The following is a 24,050-nucleotide window of genomic DNA, read 5'->3' as shown; positions in this document are numbered from 1 at the left end:
AAGCTCCCTTGAGAGTTTGATGGAGTGTGGCCAACTCTTTACAAGCTCAAACATTGTCGACCCCATTAGCTTTACTCATATATACTTTGTGTTGCTTAAGCATGATGTATATTTGCAATTACAAGGAAGGCTTCATCTTGATATGGTATCCAACATGAGGCTTTTGTAGCTTCAAAGAGAGGTAAGAGGAGGACGATGTAAAAAGTGACATGCTCCTCATTTCAAACTTCTATTTACTAGAATAGCTAACAATTTTGATATTGCTTACATCAACGCAAACCAATAAATTCAACAAAGAGCCTTAATTGTGATGTATTGGAAGGCCAATAGCTCTCATCGACATAGTTCTAGAACAAGAAGATTTGCAAGTTATTGCATCATGAGTAGCAACATCTTCCTCTATATTAAAGATGTAACATAAGCACACTTTGTATTAGCAAAGATTTACCCAAAAGTTACAAAAGTACAACTTAATTGTTCAGTTATTAGATCCTTTTGTCCTTCCCTACCTTTCCTTGGAACTTCTACTTGAGCATCATAGCCTCTTCAACTCGTTTTGTTTCACATTTGGGACCCGGCAAACATTGAAAGAGGGGATGCACTCTTGGAAACTCACCTCTTCAAATATGCACATGATACACATGGCTTCACCATTCATCTTTTCAGACATGGAAAAACAAAACTTGGAAACTCATACTAACTAGTACAAAAATGCTTCCTGGAATCATTTCCTATCGTGTGAACAGTCTAATTGAGCTACTCATTTACAATACTGTCAATTAAGCCACAAAATATCATTCCATATCATGTGAACAAAATGATTTAGCTAACAATATACCATTGTTTCCACATGGGTGTGAGGAAGTTACATACTCTATGCATTGCTTTTTGGACCAAGTCTGGTACAGACTTCTCTATAACTAGGATCTTGCTAAATTAAAGACTCCCATTGTGACAACAGACCACATGGCCTCTCAACAACAAAAGAATCTGATTCATAACAATATCAAAAAGGAAGGTCAAAGCTATTAACAAAAAATTGCTTTATCTGAAGTAGCAACAGTCTATTAATAGACTATGCCGGAGAATGAAGTGAACAGCAGATGCTTGGATAATGCCATCAACAACCCACCACAACAAAATCCCCCAATCGGACTATTGAGCCAATATTAAGAAACTTTCTTGGCCTTTTTTATATACAAAACATAGCAAGCCAAAAGCTTGACAACTGATACACAGCTCCAAAACAAGTGAATGCCAAATCTGGATAGCTAATCCACTAATCCCACTGTACTTTTTCTCAGGACCTACGCTGGTGCCTGAAGCGACGCCGAGCCGACCTTAGTTGTTCTTCAACATCAGTATTTCCACCCTCATCATTTCCAATCTGAACTACATTCTCCTCTACTGACCTGGCACTCTCACTGTGACGCCCGCGGGAGCGGATCCGTGTTACTCTCCTACTTTCAAGTGAAGCTACTGGCCCAAAGACCTGAAACAGTAAGAATACTGTCCACCAGTGCCCTTCATCACCAGGAAAGTCAATGTCGACTTCTTCAATAGCATCATCCTCGAAGACATAATCACCAAGCACAGCAGAGCTTGATAGTGCAGAATTAAAGGAGCTTAGCACATCACCTATGTCTCTCTGTTGTTCCAAGCGTGCCCACTCCCTCTGGCGAGCTGGATCAACATAAGAGGGGCGTGCTAATGGGTGTTTATCCCTTGCATGGGCTCGCAATTCTTCATAGGTGCCTGTGAAAACACAAGATTCTTGGGCACAGCTTCTTGACTTTAGGTTCGAATACTCTCTGGCAGCATCTATTACTTTGTATCTGTGAACCTTACCCCGGCAAAGGGGACAGATCATCCCATTTGGGTTTCCTTTCCCAAGAAGTGTAGATCCTCTTGCCTGCTCATCAGCAGTAACAAGTTCTTCCATGCATTCATCTGCATTCACAGAACCACGTGCAGTATCCACCCCTATCACACCTACTTCTCCCCCTGTAGCAGATATCATAGAATTCCTGCCAATTTGAGGATCACTGTCAGCAGACACGGTGCTTCTTGCAGTTTCTTGTAGCAATTGTTCTGATACAGAGTTCCTTGATTGATGCCCCTTTTGTGCTGTCAGATGAGCCTTCTGATACTGGTCAAGACAATTTGAATGCCGATGACTAGTATTACAAACGTAGGGTCTACATCCCCTGTCATGTGAGGAGCATAAAAGCAGCACAGCATTATGTGGAAACTCCATACAAATTGGGCACGTTGCTTCCTCCCAATCTTTCCTCCCTTCACAAGCTTCTGAGGTACCTTCTTCACTCAGTTCTTGTCCTTTCCCATTGCTTGAATAAGGCTTAAGGGAATGAGCCCTTCCCTTTTGTGTTAACAAACGACTGCTTTTATCCTTAGGCATGACTGAAAATCAAAACCACACCTGAAAGGAAAGTCCATTCTCCCAAATGAAATGATTGCCAAAGCCCAAAATTGGCCTCATGATATACTCAAACAAAAGCAGAATAATAACAGAATGTGAAGCCTAGGGACAAGAACAATTAACACAGCACATAAAAAGAGGGAAACGATGCACAGGACTTACACCAAAGAAACATGATTTGATTTATCATTTTATGTACCCACATAGACAATATACCTTTGTAAATGTGTACAAGTAGTAACAATTAGCAACCATGTTATGGTATCCATCTGGCAGTGTAGATATTTTAACCATGAGGAAACAAAAACTGAACAGCAATTCCTCCAGCTAAACCAGTAAACTTTATGAGAAAAGCTGCTGTAGCAGGCACCAAACAAAGCCTACATGACAAGCTTGTCTATGGCTGAACCTTATGCATGATTAAATCAACACACACATAGATTTCAGGTATTGAAGCTGAAACAGATTCCAGCTTCACTCAGTAGGAAACAAGGTTGCAACTATTGTGTATGCTTAGAGCACTTGCCAGGTTTCATGAGTTTGGCATGTCAGTAAACTGACAAACTGAATTCAATGCACTAAATTTGCGCATTCCAGGAATCAACACTCGTGCATACTTATGTTGCTTGAGTCTTTCGAGCATATATCTTGTTGAGTAGTATACTGGTTAACGAAATGCTGCTAAACACAGAAGTTTACTCCTCTGCATGGAAAACTTGAAAACTTGGCATAAAAGTCAAGCAACAAGTGATGTGGCTAGAAATCCATACCCAATTGCAACCATATTCAATGCCTTAAAGCACTTGCCACGCTTCTTGATTTCAGCATAACCTCATTTTAGGTGAAAGTGACAAACCAAATAGAACTCACTAATTTTCTGCATGTGTGAGGCTGTGAGGCGTGAGGTTGTTAAGTGAGTGCATTAAATCCTCGTTTTGTCCAATAAATCCTATGGCTACTCAAAGAAGTTTCTCTATTGCACTCAAGTCCCTAGCAGATTACTACAAGTCACTTGGGAACTTGACTATATATATATATATATATATATATATGTTGCAACTAGTTGTTGACTTTCCTATTCCGCATTTACCATAAATTGCTATTTTCGTTTCACAAAGCTCCAAATTCTTATTAATTATTGCCATTGCTCCTTGATCTCCCAAAGACCAACTAAAACATTAGAAACGTGTATGAAATAAATTTTAATTACTAATTTTCTTTAAAAGAGTTTTTAGGGTGGACTACCCTGCCACCAGAGCTGGTTCTCGAGGAATTAGACATGCCACATGGGTACCTGAGTTAGACTTATGATTAAGTCTAAGGCTCCTAATACGTGGGAGGCCTCGGGCTCGGCAAAAGATTCCAACGTACATGCCCTACCTGTCCGCTCAACGAGTGTCCTACCTTTCTCGTTTAGATGTGCAATAATCCAACACCTAAGGCATATGCCACTACACATGGCACTGAACCAAGTCATTCCAACCTATCAGCGCACATGGAACAGTAAGCTATCGAAAAAAGGACAATCAACGCTTGTCAAAGCTAGCTGCCATATATGCTCACAAATGAATACTTCCAATTGCCAACATATGTAGCAGTGCCCTAGGCAATGACTTGGCAAGGGATAATATAGACTCAAAACCTCAGGCATTGTACAAGAAAATGCCACAATCCATCTCAAAGTTAGGATTGAATGGGTTAGAGAGCTAGTAATCCAGTCGACAGTTGTTTTCTATTCCATGGAACGGTACGTTTATTTGCCAAATTGATACAATCTCTATCAGCAAGTTTAGTTTGGCATAGGTGTTATGGCACTCAACTAGCCCAACCATTCCCTCAACAAAGAACAATGTGATTGTTGACCAATAGACAGTTTCTAGTGGCAACTTTTAAGCCCTATGAAACGGGAAACAGAAGTAAACTAAGGTCAATGATCTCTCACTACTCGGCTAGCAAATACATAGATTGAAAGCAGAAGGTCCACCCACGGTGTGCCTTGTGTGCTTTTGTGCACTTCGGCAACCTAAGCCTTTGTGTGCCGTGCCAACCCTTAGTGAGCATTCCTACACCTTTGGGAATCACCCCAAAATTGCCAGCATCCCCTACCAAGCCCTGCCCTTCTTGCCCAAGAAGCTAGAATACCTAGCCTAAGCCCTTGAAAAAAAGCTGGAATCCCTGAACTTTAGGAGCCTTCAAAGGGAATCCCGTACTGCCTTTATTCCAAGCTCTGGAACCATTGGCGAGGCCTTGAAAGAAGACCTTTGAGGCATTCTCTTTCAATCAAGAACTTCCATAGGCTCCTGCCTTTAAGCAAGCTAAAGCTGGAAGTACTAAGCCTTTCAAAGGCTTCTGAAAGCGGGAATACCTACCCGAGTGCTTCCCTATTATGGGGCCTCAATCCCAAGTAGGAAAAGGAGTAGTTATCACGAGGGTCTGCCATTAGTGCACCCTATATTCTTACTCTCATTTCTCCCAAAATCATCCTTTTTGCTTTAGGTATAGCACTAAGCCCACCATTATTAGTATCACTATCATCATATTCTCCTTCTCCTTCTCCACCTCCATCTCTTTGGCAATCTGTTAGATTAATTGACAAAAAGTTTTGAATAACCTAACTTTGTGCGTTTCTGCAATACAACTTTGTGGCTGCAAGCTGCTGTTAACTACATGTCCCTTTGAAGCAGGAATGAACTAAGCACACTTCATTGCCATTTTGCGGCCACGCCATGAAGAAATAATCCTCTCCGATTGTGTTTCTCAGCATGACTTGGCAGGCCATGTCGCTGGAAATCAAGACCAGACGACCCATACGGAGCTGCATGAACATCTAAGAATACAAGCAGCAGCAAAATACCTAAAAATGATGCTGCTCTGAACGGCAGGTCAAGGACTTTCATGGAAAAGGTAAAAAGGACACGGAAGTAAACACAGGGGCAGGATCACGAACCGATGATGAGCGCCTAGGGGAAAGACCGAAAGACCATGCGCAAACAAGGCTGGATAAGAAAACAGTCCGCCATACCTGCTGCTGCTGCTTCTTGTTCTTCGTCTGTGCGGTCGAGGGAGGAAATCCACGAGACGAGATGAGCTTCGCAATGGAATGAGGCCCTTCCCCGTCTCCGTGTTTTTTTTTTTTCCCCCCTCTTCAGCTAAGTGCGTGCCTTTGATAAAAGGGGGGCGCCGACGGGAGCAACACGAAGTCGTTCGGTCCCCTCGCGTTACGAAGGTCGGTTCCTTCGCGTTAGAGCCTGTTCGCATGCATTTTCCCCAGGATCCCCACGATTCGAAGCATCTCGTCAAATCTTTTACCTTTCCTTTTAACCTCACAAGAAGTTTTTAGACAAATTCCCATATCTTTTATCTTTTCTCTTTTCTCTTTTACATGGAGAGGTGGGTGCCAAGTATCATCCAAGACTCTCTCTCTCTCTCTCTACCCGCTTCCATGGACAAGGCTTGGTGCTACTGGGCTAGGCATCTACCAAACGTAGAATAAGGGTTTGACACAACAAATTGCCTTGTCACTACAATTTGACTACCCCACCACTTGATTCAAGACAGGTATAATGCCTTAATATGGGTCTATGGAGGTGTAGCTACTAGTGCTTCATAACAAAACATTATTTTCTGGTTGCAAGGCAAAATGGCAGCTATCAATATTGCAAAACGATGATATAGCAACAATAGGCGATTGCACCACAGTGCAAATCAAGTTGAGGTGGCAAATTGGATCTCACAAACCATGTATCTCCCCTGTAGTGATTGTGAGGATGCTCATCCACTACAAGAGGCCATTTACCAATCCTCCTATGGAAGGAGGATCCTTGGGCATCTACAAGTCGAATGCCCTATATTAGGGAGTTTAGATGCTCACAAGCCTCACATCACATTCATGGACATTGTCTCCATCAAGAAGCTTCTTTTGTGTGTAAATCCCTCTTCCTATTTGCAGGATGTTTATGGTGTTAGGAGTTGGTCATGGAGAGCATGGATGCTACTATTATTCCCATTTTTGTCCTAATAAAATGAGCGGAGCATCCCATGATGCAAAAGAAAAGACCTTGCCATTTCTTGCAACTCAATCCACTCTTCTATGTGTTTGGTGGGGATGGGGGGGTCCATGCTATACTTGCAAACTTGGTAGCCAACATGTTTATGACACAATTAGGCACTACTAAGACCAAATACTCAACAACTAGAATAAGTTACATTGATTGTCACCAAGATTGTTCTTGTTGGGTGCTGAATAGTACCTAGGCATTGGATGGATCAAACGATGGATGAAAGGGTTACAGAGTCATGTTGTTTATGCAATAGTCATGTATCAAAAGGGTGTACCTTTTGGGATCTATCGATTGGGCAATGCAACTATAACAGCAGATGTATTTGTATTTATTTGCAATTTGTCATGCAACATTGAGCAATGTATTCTAAGCCATAATGAAGATGTCAATTCCTAATCCATCTTATTTCTATATTCGGATCCCTATGCTTATTCTGTATTGTATTGTGCCATTAATTTATCATGAGTGTGTATAATAATCTATGTGTCAGATTTGGATATGTGGTAATGTGCTACTAAACAGTTATATATGTACTTGATTAGAATTTTGTGCTCAATACTTAGTAGTGACCACTTGTTTTATAAATGTTGAAGATATTTTTTCTTTCTTTTTCTTGCCTCCTCACATAGCCCATTGAAAGGCCCATGAATACCAATTATTCATGCAATAGTAGTGCCTTCCTTTGTGATATTTGTTGGATAATAGATCTCTCTCTCTAGAACTTGCAATCTATACAATAAGATGTAGATTAAGGGAGAAGGGAAGTTGAGGAAACTAGGAGTATGATGAATATTCCTAATCTTATGCTACCCAAATTGCAATGCATCACAATAGTCCTTACTTCTAAGGTAAAAATGGGATTCAATTTTGGAAGTTGTAAGGAAGAGAATAATAGAAATAGAAGGTGAGGGAGTTTTGCAATAAAATACAATGTCGAACAGCATTTGATGGCAATAGTAACTATGCTCTTGCGAGGAGAGAGAGAGAGACTATGCTTCTTCTTTTTTTCTTTTGCCCCATTGGATATGCTACTATAAGGGAGAGAGTGTTGAGATGGCAAGCTCAATACATATGGACATTGAGGATGGACCGCCTAGTTAGATGGGTCCACATTATTACATCTACGTATAAAGCTAGCATAGTTATAGTGCTAGTCGACTAATATAGTCAATTATTCACTATTTGATTATTTTGTAGGTGACTTTCCTTTATGTTGTAACTTATCTAAACTTTGTGTACATTGTATTGTGTGTAGAAGAAGAAATAAAAAAAAGCAAGAAAATATTTTGGCCTCCATCTCTCTTATTGTGTTCTTGAGTGAGGTTCACCTTACACATATGGTGTGTATTCAATGCAACAATTTGAGCAATCCTCCACCAAGTGATTTGTGGCATGATATCAAAGCTACACTACTAATAGATGCTAGTTTTGAAGGTAAAAGTAAATGAGAAGTGTCATTGCTTTCACAATCTCCAAACTTAATGGAATGCTTAATGTTTTAAGTGCTTTGAGCTCTCCAAAATAATATAGTGAGCTCACAAAATTACATTCTCGTTGTAGTCTATCTACCACCTCCCTGATGAAGTGATAGTGTATCTCAATATGCTTTGTCTTTGCATGAAATATCGGATTTTTGGATTTTTGGCCAATTAAACAACACTCATAGAATCCAAAAGCAGTGTAGGGACCACATCCGTAATACTAAGGTATGCGGCCAAATGGCCTAACTAAAGAGCCTCCTTACAAGCCTGAATGGTGGCTACAAGATACTCTATTGGTATAGTAGATAGGGTTGTGCATTTTTGCACCCTCAACATCCAAAAAAATAGTGCTCCAGCAAAGGTGAAGACATATCCAAAGGTGTAATGAAAGAAGCTAAGAGGAGAGAGAATGAGAGCTGAGGAGAGAGAAATAGAACAAGAAGAAGGAAGAAGACTAGAAGAAGAGAGAGAAAGAGAGAAAAGAGGAGAGAAGGGAGGAGGAAGCCATGGAAGCTGGAGATGAAGGTGAAGAGTATGATCTTGATAATAACTGGTTGCCCTAATCAGGGGATCTTACACCTTAAATACCCCGGTCAGTGTGACGGGGTGTCTAAACCCTAGTCGGTGTGTATTCCGCTTGTTACAATCCATCCTCACTCGAAAGGTTTTTGCCCTCAAAAATAAGGAAAAATAGAGGGGAGTGATGGGTGGGCTAAGGGAGGGTTGCATAGTACTACTCAGAGCCCTTGACAATGAAGATTAGGTGTGGAGAGACTAGGAACATCATGCAGTCCGGAACCGGTCTGCTAAAGTAAACTAGTCATAACTTTTGATAGGCTGCTCCAAATAGGGCGCACCATATGTCAAAACAGAGCTTATGACGAGTACTTTCAGGTTATGTAGAATGCACATGCATATGAGTTGAGTAAGTACAAAATTGTTCTAAAACGGTGTGCAGTCTACGGATAGAGGGTGGGCAATTTGGGGCATGACCGGCTAGTCTTCTAGCCGTTGGGGTTAACAGAGGTAGGGAAATTCATTGAGGATGGTTGCTGGGCGCCAAGAGGCTTCTTCCAGGGATAGGCCTTGCCATTTGATGAGGTATTCTTTGATGGATCAAGATCGTAAGTGCTTATCTCGCTACCCAATGATTGCTTCAGGGACATAATGAGTGCTGCCCTCTTCATCTATGGGGGGAAGTTCTTCCACCATAGTCCACTGAGGAGCCTACAAAGGGTTTCCCCTGACTGACATGAAACACATAGTGGATTTTGGTGGTAGGGGGAAGTTCTAAGTGATAGACCAAGTTGCCCACTCTCTTCAGGATTCGGTATGGGCCATAGAAACAATGGGCTAGCTTGTTACTGCTACCCTCTTTGAGAGTTGAGTAGTGGGAGTTAGGCACTTTCAAAAGGACTAATCCCCCTCCTGGAATTCCAAATGTCTTTGTTTTTCATCAGCATAGAATTTCATGTGTGTTTGGGCCTTCTAAAGATTCATTTTGCATTGCTGAAGTAAAGCTTGCATGCGATCCAATTCAGCTTGACTCTGAGGGTTGATCTTATCAGTAAACAAGACTGTAGGAAGGGGAACCTTATACCCGTATAAGGCCTCAAAAGGGGAAACTCCAATACTAGAGTGTGCGGAGTTATTATATGCAAACTCAGCCAAGTGAAGCCACGTATCCCAACTGTGATGTACATCATGGCAAAAGTGCCTCAAATATGTCTTAAGCCATTTGTTCACTCTCTCAATTTGGCCATTAGTCTGAGGGTGGTACGCAGTGGATGGAGCAAGCTTGGTCCCCATGGAGGTGAAAACTGTCTGCCAGAAGTTGCTCATAAACTTTGCATCCCAATCATATACTATGACTTGTGGTAAGCCATGCAGCTTGAATACATTTTCCATAAACTGAGTGGCAACTTGAGAGGCAATATATTGGATCTTACTAGGGATAAAGTGAGCAGCTTTGGTGAGGCAATCAACTACCACATAGATACTGTTCCACCCTTTCTTAGTCACAAGAAGGCCAGTGATAAAGTCCATTGTGATGTGAGTCCATTTCCCTTCAGGGATAGGGAGAGGCTGCAAGAGGCCAGCAGGCCTGAGTGTACTATCCTTGTTCTGTTGGCATGGAACACATTTGGTCACAAAGTCCTTGATGTCCCTCCATAACCCTTTCCAATGAAAGCTCTTGGCAATCCTGTCATACGTTTTGAAAACACCCAAGTGACCGGCAGTGGGGCAAGAATGCATTTCTTCCATGATCTTCTGCGTGAAAGGGGAAGTGTGTAGGATGACAATCTTACCATGGGACCAAATAAGGCCATGCTTGAGCTGATATTGGGAGTTTTCAGCCATAACCCCATGCTGTAATTTCTGAAATGTGTGGCTGAAATGATAATCTAACAAGTAAGCCTCTTGGAGCTCTTCAACCCAATCACTGTGCAACTCTGAGATAGAGGACACTCTACATGCCCACATTCAAGAGAGAGAATCAGCCACAATATTATCCTTGCCCCATGTGTCTGAAATGTCAAAGTCATAGTTCTGTAAGGTTGCCACCCATCGCCTTTGCCTAGGAGTCAAAGTAGACTAAGTCAAGAAGTATTGGAGGACTCGGTGATGATCACTTTTCACTTAGAAGCAGCTGCCATACAAATAATGGTGCCATTTCTTGATGGCATGGAGGATGGCCAACATCTCTTGGTCATATACATTCATTTGCATCTCCTTCTCATCAAGCTTGCGGCTTTCAAATGTAATCACACCATGCTCTTGCAACAATAATGCACCAATACCCCGGCCACTGGCATCACAATGAATGGTAAATAGCTTAGAGAAGTCAAGGCAAACAAGGATGGGGGCTGAAGTAAGCGCGTCCTTTAACTGTTTGAAGCTATGATCCGTAGTGGCATCCCAAAAGAATGACTCTTTTTTCAAGCGATCAGTCAAAGGTGCTACAATGGTGGCATAGTGCTTAATAAAGCATCTATAGAATGAAGAGAGACCAAGGAAGCCACGCAAGGAAGTGGTGGTGGAAGGAATGGGTCAATCTTTAACACATTGCACCTTTTTCGGGTTAGCTTGTATACCATTTTTTCTCACAATGTGTCCCAAGTACTCCATAGATGTTTGCATGAATATGCATTTGCTCTCCTTAGGAAAGATTCGATGCTCTCTCAATATGTCAAACACCCTCCGAATGTGTGTCAAGTGCTCCATAGACGACTTGCTATAAATGAGGATGTCATTAAAGAAAACAAGCACAAACTTGAACAGAAAGGGCTATAGGATTTTGTTTATGAGGCTTTGAAAGCTGGCAGGGGAGTTAGTCAACCCAAAAGGCATCACAAGAAAATGTTAAAGTCTACGACCAGTCTTGAAGGCCGTTTTGACCTTATCTCTTGGTCGCATACGAATCTGATGGTAGCCAGAGCGCAAGTCAATCTTAGTGAAAAAGCATACCCCTTTTAACTCATCCAACAAATCATCAATCCGTGGTATGGGGTGGCAGTTCTTCACTGTAATTTTGTTCAAATCTTTGTAGTCAATGCACATGCGAAAGGAGCCGTATTTCTTTTTTACTAAGAGGACTGGGGATGCATAGGGGGAAGAACTCAGTTCAATGAAACCCATCTCCAACAACTCCTTAATTTGCTTTGCAACCTCTTCACACTCACACTTGGAGAGTCTATAGGGGGTTTCGTTCACACTGGCTTGGAATGGGGCTCTAGGTTAAGTGGGTGGTCCACTTGTCTCTTGGGAGGGAGGAATGTAGGTATCTGAAATAAGTCATTGTATTCCTCAAGTAAGGTGTGCAAGGCAGAGTCATGAGATACTGCGGAGGGCTGATCAGAAATGTCCTTATTTAATTGCAAAACAAAGATTTGTGAGCATTTCTTAAACTGCCGTTTGAGTTGCTTTGCTGTAATGAGCTGATAATCAGCATGATCTCGAACTCCCTCTAGGTGGATAGGCTGTCCATGCATCATAAACTCCATGTAAAGTTGAGAGAAGTCCATAGCAATTTTCCCCAATTGTTTTAGCCATTGATCAGTTGAAAACTAGTGCCACATCAATCAGATCAATGGCTAATTTATTGACAAAAATGTGAGTGCTTCCACTATCCACAAGGATAAAAACATGCTTTCCATTGATACTGCCTTGAATGCAAAGGGTATTGGGACTACGGGAACCCATCCAAGCATCCAAGGAGATCGAGCAAAGGGAAGTGGGAGGTGGGTGGGATGTTAAATCAAGTATCTGTGAGGGAGTACCACACGGGTCAAAGGGAAACCCATCCTCCAGGCCATAGAGCTGCTCATGATTAACATCCTCCGTGGGCTCAGCCTGGTCGATGGCCAGGTCATCCTCCTCATTGTGCCAATCTTCCATGACATATATGCTATGAACTTTGACCTTAGCTATCTTATACGGGCATTTGGAGGCATGATCAGTAGTGTACTTATCTCCACATTTTAAGCATAGGCCCTTTTCTTTCCATTCCTTCACAACATCCGGGGAGATGAACTGTTGACTATTGGATCCATGGGAAGGTGATGCAGTGGACTGTTTATTTTCAACATACCTATTTTCAGCAGTAGAGCCCGATGCTATCCCAAAAGTGCCCATTTTTCTTTCAGCATGGAAGGCAAGGTAAGTGGGTACTTTGGGGCTATTATCAAGCATAGAAGTGCCTCGAAAACCACCTCCGTATGGGGCTGATCGTGAAGGGATGCGGGGAGGTCCAACACCTTGCTGAAAATGCTCATTCTTACGGTACTTTCTTGCATATCTCTCAGCCAGTTCGATTGCATCAAACAGTGTAGTGGGTTTTTGGGCCATGACATCAACCAATAGACTCGGTTCCAGCCCATAGATGTACTTGTGCAATTTAGCATCATCACTAATGCTTTCCACATACATGGTCAAGTTCATGAACTGATTGGTGTAGTCACATATAGTGAGGTTACGTTGGTCAAGAGTGTACCATCATCTTGCCAACCGTTCTTTTTCCACAAGGGACACAAAAACTTGGACCATATGCATTTTGAAATATTCCCAATCAATGAACTGTTGATTCTCCCGATTGATACAGCGCCACCAAGTGTGGGCAGAACCTTCCAAATGGAGAGAAGCAAAAATTATTTTCTGATCATCAGTGTGGGGGTAGATGTTAAAGTAGGAATCCAACTTGGACGTCCATTCTTCTAGGTCGGATGGTGAGGGGGATTGCCCATTGTACTTTGTTAGGATGACCTTGTCACACAAATCATAGGGGCCATGCTGCCCATGAAATCCTTGCTGTCCATGCAGCCCGTGGTGGCCATACATGCCCTACTGTCCATACATCCCTTGTGGTGCATTAAGCCCATGTTGTCCATTATAACCCTGATGTCCATGATTGCCAAGCTAGCCATTTGTACCATATTTCCCTTGATGGGGCTGATTCATATGGGATGCATGGGGGCTCCTAGGTAGAGCGGGTGAAATTCAACCCAAGGTGGGAGAAGGCCTCAAGTGAATGTTGTTAGCATGGTGGACGGGGGAATTCAATAGGGGCTTGGTTCCTCATTCATGGAGATCTGGGAGTCTCTAATCTCCCTCTGGAGTTCCTCTTGGGCCTTGCTTTTGCCTTTCTGGCCAGCCATCTGGATGCAGTCAACACGACCTGTTGTCAGTAAAAGGGGCATAACTCTTTGTAGGAAACTCTAATTGATGAGATTTTAGGCTCAAGTCAGAGGGGACGATGGCCTCTTCAAGATGAGCTATTAAGCTTTATGACAGAAAATGATCAGAATTTTTTGTAAGTGGTTTACAGTGCCTATCCTGGAGCAGTCTGCATCCTATCCACAATGACCCTAGTGCAAAAAAATGGGCATAACTTTCACACCATAGCTCCGATTGGGGAGATTTTTGATTCAAACCAGAGGGGACAAAGCCCTCTTCGAGATGAGCTATAGGATTCACCCCCAAATTCAGGACAGAATTTTCTACAATGGGATCTTTGTGACAGTCCTACAGGATTGTGACAAAAAACACTGCCTGTCCCTTAGTACCAATGTCTTACATGGATAGAGCATAGGTCAAGGGCCTAATTTGCCACATCGATAGCATCTTGAGCATACTGAACATAATCCTGAGTATCATTGCATACCCATCAACTCTGCCATTTATGCATAAATACATTCACTGCTATACATTTCCATTGACTGCATGTACTTCACGTGTCCTACATGGGTGCCATTAGCATTGTGGGGTATCCAAGAGAGATCATTGGGGCAGGGGAGTGGAGTTCATGGAAGTACATGCACCTGCAAACAAGTATTGGGCTTCGGATCATCGGGAGGTGGGCAAAGTTCCCCCCGCGCCGGGTTGTGCACCCCTTCAGGGTCTTAAGTGGTAAGGGAGGATCACCTCTCTTTTATCTTACCACCTCGCATGACAACACCCTTTTTCCTCAGCCGGAGTATACATGGCATACATTTTTAATAATTAGCATGAGATGCATTGGAAAGAAGACATTGGGCCTTTTCATGAGATGCAAGGAATGATAAAGGTTGGGGTAGGGGTTACCTTGGCAGTCTAGTGACTCCTGGCTGCTACTTACCCAATTTACGATGGCTATTATTCATCCAAGATCATTAGACAAGGTAGGGGGTTAATGTCAGCCATTACAATGAATTTCAGGAAGAGGTATGATGCTTGTATGCAATCTTGAATCTCTTCAACAATGGATTAAGCTCAACAAGTTCTAAATTGAGAGATTAAGATCAAATGGCATAACTCTTTAATGCTTGGGAGGACCGTTGAAGCACAAATTATCATGATGCCCCTTGCTCCATTAATCAATTCCGGTTTTTGGTTGGGCATCCGTGGAAGAGTGCTTCAGCATTTGAATGCTCCTGCTAATAAATGAAGAAGGCTCCCATGCTTATCCTTGAGCTTGAGCTTCAAGAATGGGAAGCTTCAAGTGAAGCTTTCATGGCTGCCCGCAAGGCTCCCATGCATGCTAAGCTCAATGTCTTCATCCGGGCAAGGGAAATCCTTCACGAGCTAAAGGGCTTGTGGGGTGTGAGCTCTCAAGGTCAAGGATGGCTTTAGCTTGAAGCCATGGCTACCCCAAATTGTTTCAAATAGTCCAACTGATGTCCATCTTAGGGATGAATTCCAAGAGCAAGAGTGCCAAAGGGAAAGACCAATGTGCTAAATCAGTGCCCTAGAGTGGTAGGGAGGGGAGGGTAGCAAGAGGAGGAGTGGTAGGAGGGCTAGGGAGGGACAGGACAGCCAGCGCAAAATGCACCGAAATTTACTAGGCTGTCCTGCAGGCCTTCTAGGTAGCAAATTCCCCCAATCCACTACTTGATCAGTAGCTTGGGGGGTCAAGCAAGGAGTCCCGGGGGCTAGTTGATGTCAGGGAGCACCCTCATGTCAGATTTTGGGGTTTCTTTGGGCTGGCAGCCATGGCAGCTTGCAGGACAAGAGAGAGAAAGAGGGCTGGGGAAAAAAGTGACTGAGTTTTCTGCTTGCTCCAAAAGCTAAAGTTAACTGCAGTCCTTCTTGCTGTACTTGTACCTGTAAGCTGAGTAACTAGGGTTTTTGGGATTTGAAAAGGGAGAAAGGGGAAAGTGGAAAAGGACCAAAGCCTGAAGCTCTGATACCACTTGAAATGAAAGAAGCTGAGAGGAGAGAGAAGGAGAGATGAGGAGAGAGAAAGAGAACAAGAAGAAGGAAGAAGACTAGAAGAAGAGAGAGAAAGAGAGAAAAGAGGAGAGAAGGGAGGAGGAAGCCATGGAAGCTGGAGATGAAGGTGAAGAGTATGATCTTGATAATAACTGATTGCCCTAATCTAGGGCTCTTACACCTTAAGTACCCCGGTCAGTGTGATGGGGTGTCTAAACCCTAGTCTGTGTGTATCCCGCTTGTTACAAAAGGTGGACTTCTTACTGTCTATATGTCTTGCATAATCAGAGTCAATGTACCCCATGACTCTTGTATTCTGGCCACCATAACATGACTCTTGTATTCTGGCCACCATAACATATGCACATATCTGCATTGTCCTTAAGGTACCTCATAATACCATTCATGGAATCCCAATGCTACCTACTAGGTGTAGCCACAACTCCCACTACAAATGCCATGCCTAGATGACTAGCTATCATGGCATATATCAAATTGCCCATTAGTGCGCCACAACTCCCACTACAAATGCTATGTCTAGACGATTGGCTATCATGGCATATATCAAATTACCCATTGTAGATGCATAAGGGATCTTGGCCATCTCAACCTTCTACTCATTCGATTGCACAATTTGCCTGACTAACATTCACATGAGAAGGTAAAGAATAGTCAATAGACTTAATATCCTACATATAAAATCGCTCAAGGACCTTTTGGATGTACTCCTTTTGTGATAAGTAAAGAAGCCCCTTAAAGCGATTGTGTGTGATGCACATCCCAAGAGTATGTGAGAAATGTCCCATATTCTTCATCTCAAAGCTCTTCTTGAGCTAACCTTTCAAGGCATCCAACTCATCTCATGAGCACTCCCAACAATTAGTATATCATCCACATAGAGTACCAAAATTATAAGACTACCATCACATGCCTTCTTTGTGTATAAACACGGATCCATATCACTATGGGCATATCCTTGTGAATGCATGGAAGCGTCAAACTTGGGATACCATTCCCTAGGTGCCTACTTAAGGCCATAAAGGCTCTTTCTCAACTTGCATACTAGGTGTTCCTTGCCTTTTTCCTCAAAGCCCTTAGATTGCTACATAAAAATATCATTATGCAAATCCCCATGTAAGAAAGTGATCTTGGCATCCATTTGATAGAGTTCCTGATTGAGCTTTGCAAGCAAAGCTAGAACCAAGTGTAGGGTAGTCATCTTGATGATAGAAGAGGAGACTTCGTCGAAGCCAACACCATGCTCTTTCTTAACAAAGTAATGGGTTGTCCACAAACTATAAGCAAAGGACTATGGTCCAAGTGACTACACTCAAATAGAATGCATAGAACTAAAATGATAGGTTGTTGTATTAAATTGCAAAAATATTCTAACAACCAAATATGAGCAACCAAGAAGGAGGAAGCCAAAAACAACCTGCACTAAAGACTATCACAACTACAGTGTGTTAGAAACCATACATGCAATAGGCATAGACATCATGCACAAGGTAGGTCTCAAAGGTAAATGAAGAGAATTGCCAGATACATAATCCACTGATTGACCAAAGCTCAATACATAACCCAAAGTACGTAATTACCACTAACAACACCCTGACAAGATACTTTTCAACTTATACACCCACTTTCATGGAAAAGCATGCTTTCCACTTGGCAAAGGAGCCAAATTCCACGTATTGATTTTTCCGCAGTGAGTTGTAATTTGACTGCATGGCCCTCTCCCAAGAGTGACTATGACCTTTGCACATGGCCTCATCATAAGTAAGAGGCTCACTAGCATTTGTCACCGTAACATAATCCATAGAGGGCTCCAACTGCATGCATGATGTCATCTATCTCTATTAGGCTGCCTTGAAATAGGCTATGGGGCTTGAACATCCTATGGAGCATTAGGGTTAGGGACCTAGGTCATTGGAGCATCAGTTCACTACTGTAGGCTATCTAGTTGGCTGTACAATAGCAGGAGGCTCCTCTTGAAATATCACATTGTGTACCCCAAGGACATGCTTAGGCTGCTTATGCATTTTCTCCTCAATGGAAAACAACATCATGGCTGTAGAATAACCTTCCAAGCCTACAGATCCCATAGGCGATAGGGGATCTCACTTGCATCTCCACAACCAAGAAAGATGCATTTCCTAGACTTAGGATCCAACTTATTGTGCTTGTCCTTGGATACATGGTAGAAAGCCTCATAACCAAAGATATGCAAATGAGCATATGAGGGAGGTTTTCCAAAACATATCTCCTCTACAACCTGATAGTCAAGAGCAATACATGGGACCAATTTATCAAGTGTATAAGAGTAGTAACTACCTCAACCCAAAAATGTTGTGGTAAGCCTACATGGCTAAGCATACTATGAACTCACTCCTAAATTTTCCTATTCATGTGCTTAGCCATACCATTCTAGGGTGGGGTGTACAGGGTGATCAACTGACCTTAATAACCCTATCGTCATAAAATTGCTCAAAGGCTTTAGAGACATACTCATCCCTATTATTTGACCTTAGATATTTCAACCTATAACCATACTAGTTCTCAAATAAAGCAAGCAAACATTGAAAGGTAGCCAAGATTTCCGATTTCTACTTAATAGGATTTGCCCAGACCTTATGCGTATAGTCATCAATGAAGGTAATGAAATACTCTGTGCCACCTAACAACTTGCAGGGCATAGGACCACATATATCTGAATGAACAAGAGCCAAAGGCTCATCCATGTGTGTCATACTAGACTTTTTATGTATAAATAATGATCACAAGACTCAAAGCACTTATACTCAAGGGGCAAAATATACTACAAATGGATATGCATTTTCATTCATTTCAAGGATATATGCCCAAGGTGACAATGCCAAAGAGAAACATGTGGAACTACATCCATTGCCAAAACATGGTCAATTGACCTAGATAAAAGCAAGGGATAGAGAGTATTGGACTTAATACCATGTACAATGACAAGATTCCCATGGATAATCTTCCATGAGGAATCACCAAAAGAAACTACATAACCTGTATCATCCAAAGTGCCAACAAAGATAAGGCTCTTTGTGAGAGCTGATACATGACATACATCATGAAGAGTAAACATGCAACCTAAATTAAATTGTAGTTGGACATCACCAATACCAACTATCTCTAGTGCTACGTCATTACCCAAATTACAGATCCAGTCAAACTATGATAGGAGTGGAACCACTATCTATGAGGAATCATATGAAAGGAAGCTCTTGAATCTATTAGCCAACACTGAGCATACCGTGACAAAGTACTAGTCAAGTGTGAAGTATCAAAAGAACAACTTACAAGTATGAAATCATAATCAGGATTAGTCTGCATGACATTAATCTCTTCAATCTTAACATTGGACTTGCTAGGAACAATATTGTGATCGTAATTTTTGTACTGTACTTTACCCTTGCACTTGTCCTCGCACATTTTATGGCACTATGGCTGAATATGTCCTGCTTTTCCACTGTAATGACAAGTCAATGAGGACTTATGGCCACGGGACTTATCGCGAGACTGTCCATGTGATTGAGAACGAGACTACTGAGAGCCTCTCCCATAGTGATCTTTAGTGCTCTTGCCATTATTTCCTATAACTATTAAAGCATAAGAGGTGTGGGAAGTATCGACATTCTTTATGTTAACCTTTTTATTCAAGAGTGCACTCTCTATATCTTGTAACTTCAGCCTATTAGTAGGCATATTTACACACACATCAGTATGAAATATATCCCATGATTTAGTGTAACCAAGAGGAACAAATGGGGGAGATTGCCCTTGAATTCAATCCCGTGATTACAAAGACAAATGGCTAAGAATAGAATGAAACTCATTTAAGTGGGCTGATATGAAAGTGCGCTCCTTCATGCAAAGGTCCACGAGTTGCTTTAACTAATAGATTTGAGAAGGCGTACCATAGACATTGTGAATCTTATCCCATAAGTCCCATACAAACTTCCCATCAGAGACAACATTATAGAGCACATGCTTAGAGAGGGACAAAATGATGGTGGACTTACATAGCTCATCTAATTCAGCCCAATCCTTTGCATCAATATGTTTGAGCTTGACACCCTCATGTTTTAAATGCTTAACTTGCATTTTTTGCACTAAAACTTGCCAGATTTGGGCCTTCCAATAGCTGTAGTTGGTGCCATCCAACTTGTCAATATTAAAGATAACACTATCATTGGGACCACCAACCATAGTGAGACTAAGCAAATACACAAAATGGTAAAAGAGGCTACTATAATAACATGCAAATCATCCCTAAAGCATCTGCTTGATCAAGTTGAAAATAAGGGTGTAGAGGCGAGCACAAGCTCTACCACCAAGACCCACAGACCACTTATTGTTCAAACGTTTCAAGCAAGCACTAATGGCTATCTCTCACATAGCCAATGCACCATCCCTCTCTACGAGTGTAGTGATCTTACCTTGATGCCCGATCAAGTTGCTTCCTCTCTCAAGCACTCGGATAGCTCCATGATTCTTGATGCAAGCTCAAGTATCCTCAAACCTCCATCTCCAAGCTCCATCCTCCATAGCCGTACATGAGATGAGAGAAGAGAAGAGAAGAAGCAGAGAGGAGATGGAGAGGGCTTCACCTCCAAGATCCCTCACCCTCACACACTCCCTCCCTCACTCACTCACACTCTCTCACTCACTCACTCACAAGCAAGCAAGAGAAGAGAAGAAGAAGAGAAGAGAGAGTCCACTTTGCCACACACCAAAGAATGAGCTCTTATTCATCTTTTGAACTTTATATACAAAGCCCTAAATCCCCTTTGGGTGGTCATCCCCTTTTTACATGATCGGCCACAGCATAGGCCCTTTTTTCCATTGTCCTTCTATCTTCCTAGCTTCCTTCCTATTGCCCATCTACCTTTACAATTTGCACGGGTGAGAGCTCGGCACTCTTAAAATAAATCATGGTGCACCTTGCGCTCTTTTACAAAAGTATTGAATTGCACTTTTTCTTGTGCGCATTTCTCCTTGATTTAGGACTTTTCTGCACTTCTTGTGTTTCCATATTTTTCTTGGCGCACCTTTGTCTTCAGTTTCACTTTTGCCTTGGCTTTAACTTCTGCTTTAGAGTTTCTCGATTTTCCACCTTATTCATCTGAGGGTTAACATTATCCCCCTCCTAGATGAGTGCTAGTCCCATGGCACTTTTTGTTGATGGTGAGGGGGATGGTGGTGCTGGGTGGCCGGGGGCTTCTTGAGGTTGTGGACATATCATGTTGGGGGTGTGTTGGAGGGATTTCTGGAACTGGAAGGCTCTTGAGTTTGGAATGAGCCCTGGTCTTGGAGGGATTTATGGACCGGTTGGAGGGATTTATGGAATTGAAAGGCCCTGGTGTTGGATATGATCCCTGGTGTTGGATATGATACCTGGTGTTGGAGGGATTTATGGACATGTTAGAGGGATTTATGGAGCTGAAAGGCCCTTGTGTTGGATATGATCCCTAGTGTTGGAGGGATGTATAAAACTAAAAGGCTCTAGTGCTAGATATGATCCCTAGTGTTAGATGGAGGTTGAGGGGCAGGTCCATCTTTGAAATTGAAAATGATGCTAGATGGATCCACCATTTAACCCTCCATGGTTGAGTTTACCTGCGCTGTTCCCAATGAGCTTCTTCATTCACTTTCTGATTGTAGCTGTTGCATCTGCCCCTTGGTTGGTTGTGCTTTGCCTGATGGCACATGGTGTAGGATGGGGAGTGCATTGCATGGATGATGGGGTCTTTGAAGCTGGTGGTGGGGCCTTTGGTTGGACCTGAAAAGAAAAGAAAGGTGCATTACCTATGGGTGTGTGCCATTGTCATGTGGTGCATTGTGTGCATGCTAGTGGGATGGAGCTTAGAGTTATAGCCACAAGCGAGTGTTACCTTCCTAGGCGTGTTCTACCCTTGATGTGCCCTAGGTAGGACATGGGGGATCAAAATGAGGCTAGGGGGTTATTAGGGGTGGGGAGTCGACTGATTGAAGTCACCAGACACTCCTAACTTGAGGACCCATAGGTGTAGTCGCTATGATCGATGCATTTTTTTTTTGCCACAAGCTACATAGTTGTGACAGAAGTCAGTCCTTGTCATCGGAGTGAGGTGGAGAAAGGGGCTTAATAGATTTATTAAGGAATCGAGGAACCCGAGTGCGTCCACTTCCTGTGAGGTTAGGCCTGCCAATAGGAGATAATGGCGTTGTTCATCCAGGCTTGGGACAACTCCACTAGGTTGTGGCAACATTTGGAGTTCGGCCTTCAATGCCCTACGAGTCATTCTCAGTTTCTTTTTCATTGCCTCCATGGACTCTCCCTCCTCTGCCTAGGTGACGTCCAGTAGGGTTTCTAGGAAGGCACGTTGTTGGGTGTGGAAGCTCACTTGGGCATCCTCCGCTCTGCTTTCGACAAGTATCTTTTTTTTCGGCTGGCGTGAGGCAACGTGCCAATGCTTTGACCCTTTTTTTGTTTTGATTGGCCCATTCTTATGCCCTCTTGTTCATGTCTTCGAGGCTTTCCCCCTACATCTGGGCTAGCATTGTCAGCCTTCATTCTTGATCTTCCATTTCTGCCCTTAGCTTTTGCTACTCCTTCTATGTTGAGGTAGCCTATTGGGTTAGTCTCTCCACCTATCTTTCATACGTGCGAGCTCTTTCCTCCCTCAGCTCCTCTAGCTCTTCAGTGGCTTTAGTGATTTTCTCCATTTGAGCTTGTAGATTTTTGTAGAGTGCCACAATCTCTTCATTGTGTTGCCGTAGGCATTGTGTGGCTTCGATTTCTTCATTCAAGCACACCTGCCATTCATCTTCTGCCTCCTCCTTAGCTTGTAGCTGCTCTTTCAGCTCATTTAATTCCCTTTGGGCCATGGCCATTTGGCGTGTTCTCTCCAATTGGAATGTAGCCATGGCCTCCTTTTCAGCTTCCAGCTCTGCTACCATGGTTCTCTTCTCCTCCTTGGCTCTCTCTAATCGAGAGAGGAGCTCCTTGACATACTCATCGTATTCTTCGGATGGCCTCTTTGTTGCAGGGATGGAGGTTGTAGAGCTTTCCACCTTTTGCTTCTTAGGGTCTCGCCTTGACTCAACGTCTACCACAGCTGGCCTTTTGGTTTCTACCAGGGGGTTCCTTCTCCTGCTCCTTGGCCCATTTCTTTATTCACAAAGTATTGGACCCAAGCCATTAGGTGTTGGCGTTCACTTGGGTTGTAGAATTGGGAGTGGAGATGGCGGTGGTGGTAGCAGGAGTCAGGAGGGTAGGGGTGGGGGTGATTGGAGCCTTGCCCTTACCTTCTTACACTGCATGTGGCACAAACTTAGGCACATAGGCACTTGAGCTCGGCCCTTCATTTTTGATGGGGCCCGTGGGTTCTTGACTCCATGTGAACCAAAAGGCCGGCTATTCTTGTGCAGTTTTCTTCTTTGTCTTCCTAGCCTCTCCTTGGCTAGTTTGCTCTTCTTGTTCCTTGCCTTCTTCTTCTTCACTCAGCATCCTTTCGCTGGACTGTGCCTCTCGTTCCCCGGTGGGGTGGTGACTTGCTTAGTGTTTTGTCCACCCCTTCTTCTCCTTCTTCCTACTCCTGTCCCAAGGCTTCCCTGATGATCATGATGAGGACCCCACCGAGTCCGGTGGTTGTAGCCTTTGAAGACAAAGCTTTCCTTTTAGCCTTGGTGGTGGGAGATTCTCCTCTAGCAGGCTACCCTCTCGTTGCCAAGGCTTTTGCTGAGGTCTCAATGGTCTTACTCACGAACCCGTTGAGGTTGACCTCATCCAGCAACCTTGCTGCGAAACTCTCTAGTAGGGGGACGTTGATGTGGCTCATTATGGAGTTGTATCTTTGGCTAGAAAATAGTGTGTGCACCATCTTGGCTTGGAGTTGGATTTCGAGATCAAGAATATCCGCCAAGCTGATGCCATCATTAGTGTGGACTTTTACCTTGTCCATCCCTAGTGAGGCATATACGTCTCTTTTTGGCTTCCTTTCTACTTTGTTTGCCAGGCCCAATGCCTTTTCCACAAGCTGTGAGGTCAATTCAATTTGCACTTGGCGAGTTTCCTCTCCTTCATGCACAATTATGGTGCTGCGGTTTCTGTGGAAAGTCCTCAAGAACTCTGCATAGTGGAAGTAGTTCCACCCCCACCTCACTGCTTCCACGTATTTTTGCAGATTGCATTGCTTGATGATCTGCCTCATTGTCGGTTCTTCAATGGCCATGTCTTCTAGGTTGAAGATATGCCGGAATTTGAACTGGTTGAAGGCTCGTGTTTGCACTGAAAGTCCATATTTTGCTCGTTCTTCCTCTGAAAAATGCAAATTGCTAGCCTTTTCTTGGCCTGCCATGATGGGTTCCTAT

The 24,050-nt window shown here is 43.0% G+C and overlaps 1 protein-coding gene across 2 annotated transcripts; it reads right to left on the bottom strand.

The window, feature by feature from the left end:
* Positions 1-974: 974 nt before the first annotated feature.
* Positions 975-5,617, bottom strand: LOC148008625 (uncharacterized). Of its 2 annotated transcripts, none has more exons than XM_087674150.1 (2): positions 5,463-5,617; positions 975-2,440 (listed from the first exon to the last, which is right to left on the bottom strand). In XM_087674150.1, exon 2 carries the CDS (start codon positions 2,417-2,419, stop codon positions 1,301-1,303), a length of 1,119 nt encoding a protein of 372 aa, XP_087530276.1. In that variant the 5' UTR covers positions 2,420-2,440; positions 5,463-5,617; the 3' UTR covers positions 975-1,300. The 2 variants fall into 2 exon arrangements, with proteins under 2 accessions (XP_087530276.1, XP_087530277.1); XM_087674151.1 differs by having other exon boundaries at positions 5,388-5,595.
* Positions 5,618-24,050: the final 18,433 nt, after the last annotated feature.

Source organism: Lygodium microphyllum, unplaced genomic scaffold (assembly GCF_053477565.2).
Source record: "Lygodium microphyllum isolate KBCC unplaced genomic scaffold, Lygodium_microphyllum_v1.1.10 scaffold_110, whole genome shotgun sequence".
In the NCBI taxonomy this organism is placed as follows: domain Eukaryota; kingdom Viridiplantae; phylum Streptophyta; class Polypodiopsida; order Schizaeales; family Lygodiaceae; genus Lygodium; species Lygodium microphyllum.
Note: the sequence above shows the minus strand (reverse complement) of the source record. Positions and strands in the feature narration are given on the sequence as shown.

Excerpts from the sequence above, each read along its gene's own strand:
- LOC148008625 (XM_087674150.1), bottom strand. The coding sequence starts at position 2,419 with ATGCCTAAGGATAAAAGCAGTCGTTTGTTAACACAAAAGGGAAGGGCT.